The sequence below is a fragment of the Nematolebias whitei genome, chromosome 8, assembly GCF_014905685.2.
Source record: "Nematolebias whitei isolate Nwh7 chromosome 8, NemWhi1, whole genome shotgun sequence".
NCBI classification, from domain to species: domain Eukaryota; kingdom Metazoa; phylum Chordata; class Actinopteri; order Cyprinodontiformes; family Rivulidae; genus Nematolebias; species Nematolebias whitei.
This window is the reverse complement of record NC_056505.1, coordinates 2,682,354-2,683,965: the sequence shown is the minus strand read 5'-3', so window position 1 is coordinate 2,683,965 and position 1,612 is coordinate 2,682,354. Positions and strand designations below refer to the sequence as shown.

Sequence of the window (1,612 nt, the reverse complement as noted above, 5' to 3'; positions counted from 1 at the left end):
ATATATATATATATATATATATATATATATATATATATATATATACAAATTTTGGCCCAATTCTATATTTTACAACTAATAATAATAATAATGACAAGATGAAACAAACAAAATGTTTTAATATAAAATAACCTTTATTGACTATTATTTAAATAATCATTGTCATTAATTTAAAAATTTATGTTTCAATTAAAATCTGACCATTTTCAATTTTTTTTGTTAAAATAGATTACCTACCGGTAATTATAATTATTATAATTTTTTATATATATACATAAAATGGGAGATATTCCTGAAATGCATCATGTATTTTTTCTTTAATTTTTTAATCTTATTTTATGAACTCATCTGTAGATGTTAGTCTGTGAACTCTGCTCAGATCCTCAGAGTTCTGGTCCATGCAGCTCCTCACCTTGACTGTTCTTCAGGACTTCATCTACGGTGGCCCTGTAGGTCATAAAGTCTCCTTCTGCTGCTGAGGACTTGACCGTCACCTTGTAGGCTGCAAGAGGAAACAAGAGCAGGTTTAGCTGCAGGTTCTGAAGGTCCAAACAGTCTGAGCACATCGGGAGCTTCACATTCATCACCTGGAAAACAAACAATGCTCCTGCTCGATGTGAGGAGTGAAAAATAAATAAATAAAAATAAATGTGAACGTGCACGATGGTTTCATGATGTCACTTTAAATGTTTGCCCTGAAACATTTCTCCTCAGAAGCTTCCTCTGACCTTCCAACACCCGTCCATCATTTCTTAAATCCTGACCCAATGGTCCAGAACCCTCCCCGCAGCATGATGCTGCCACCTCCGTGCTTCTCTGTGGCGGCCGCCTCTTCTGGCTGTTTGACTCAGCCGTGAATCAGAAGTAACCCAGAGGGTGAGACCTTTGACCTCTTTCAGCAGAACCATGTTTTAATAAATCCTCTGACCGTATTTGATGTGAGGTTTGCAGGTTTCCTCCGTCCGTTTTTCTGCTGTCAGCGTGTTGTCCATGTTTCCTCTGTAGGAGGCGCACGCAGCTGCAGAACACAAATATTTTACAGAACCAGAACCGACCCGTCGGCTGAGACGTTCAGGAGTCAGAACCGGCAGTTACCTGTCATGCACTGACACTTTTCAGCCACACAGAGGCGCTGCAGCCTCGGCTGCTGATCAGAGAACTGTTTGACGCACAGGCTGCCTGCAAGACAGAACGCAGGGTTCAGGGTTCCTGCACAACTTGTGCCTGTTTGTTAAAGTAAACAGGAAGTTCTCCTGAATTTACAGATAACAATCTGTTCACAGCTTGAATATTTATTTGGTCTTCAAGAGTTAAAAACTAGAAGGTGATTTGGTGAAAAAAAAAAAACATTAAATTACATCAGACTACAAATCCCAGGATGCAATGCAGACTCAGCCTCTCACCTCTATCCTGTGGCTCTGTGACACTTAACAGGGACTTTGTGGCTCCGATCACCTTGAACCTGGTTCTGACCCGAAAACTGACGCACAGGAAGATGTCTGAGGGAACCTGAAGGTAAAGCAGGAAGTCAGACAGGAAGTAGAGAGGTTCTTTATTCAGACAGGAAGTCAGGCAGGAAGTAGAGAGGTTCTTCATTCAGACAGGAAGTCAG

The 1,612-nt window shown here is 40.5% G+C and overlaps 1 protein-coding gene across 1 annotated transcript in view; it reads right to left on the bottom strand.

Annotated features, from left to right (window-relative positions):
• Positions 1-1,612, bottom strand: part of LOC119412980 (complement C5-like) — a gene marked incomplete in the record, with an annotated part of 48,175 nt that overhangs the window by 10,586 nt on the left and 35,977 nt on the right. Inside the window, 4 exon segments of the mRNA XM_037679991.1 lie at positions 413-502; positions 929-1,018; positions 1,096-1,179; positions 1,404-1,509. Of these exon segments, the coding sequence (XP_037535919.1) occupies positions 413-502; positions 929-1,018; positions 1,096-1,179; positions 1,404-1,509 (370 nt within the window).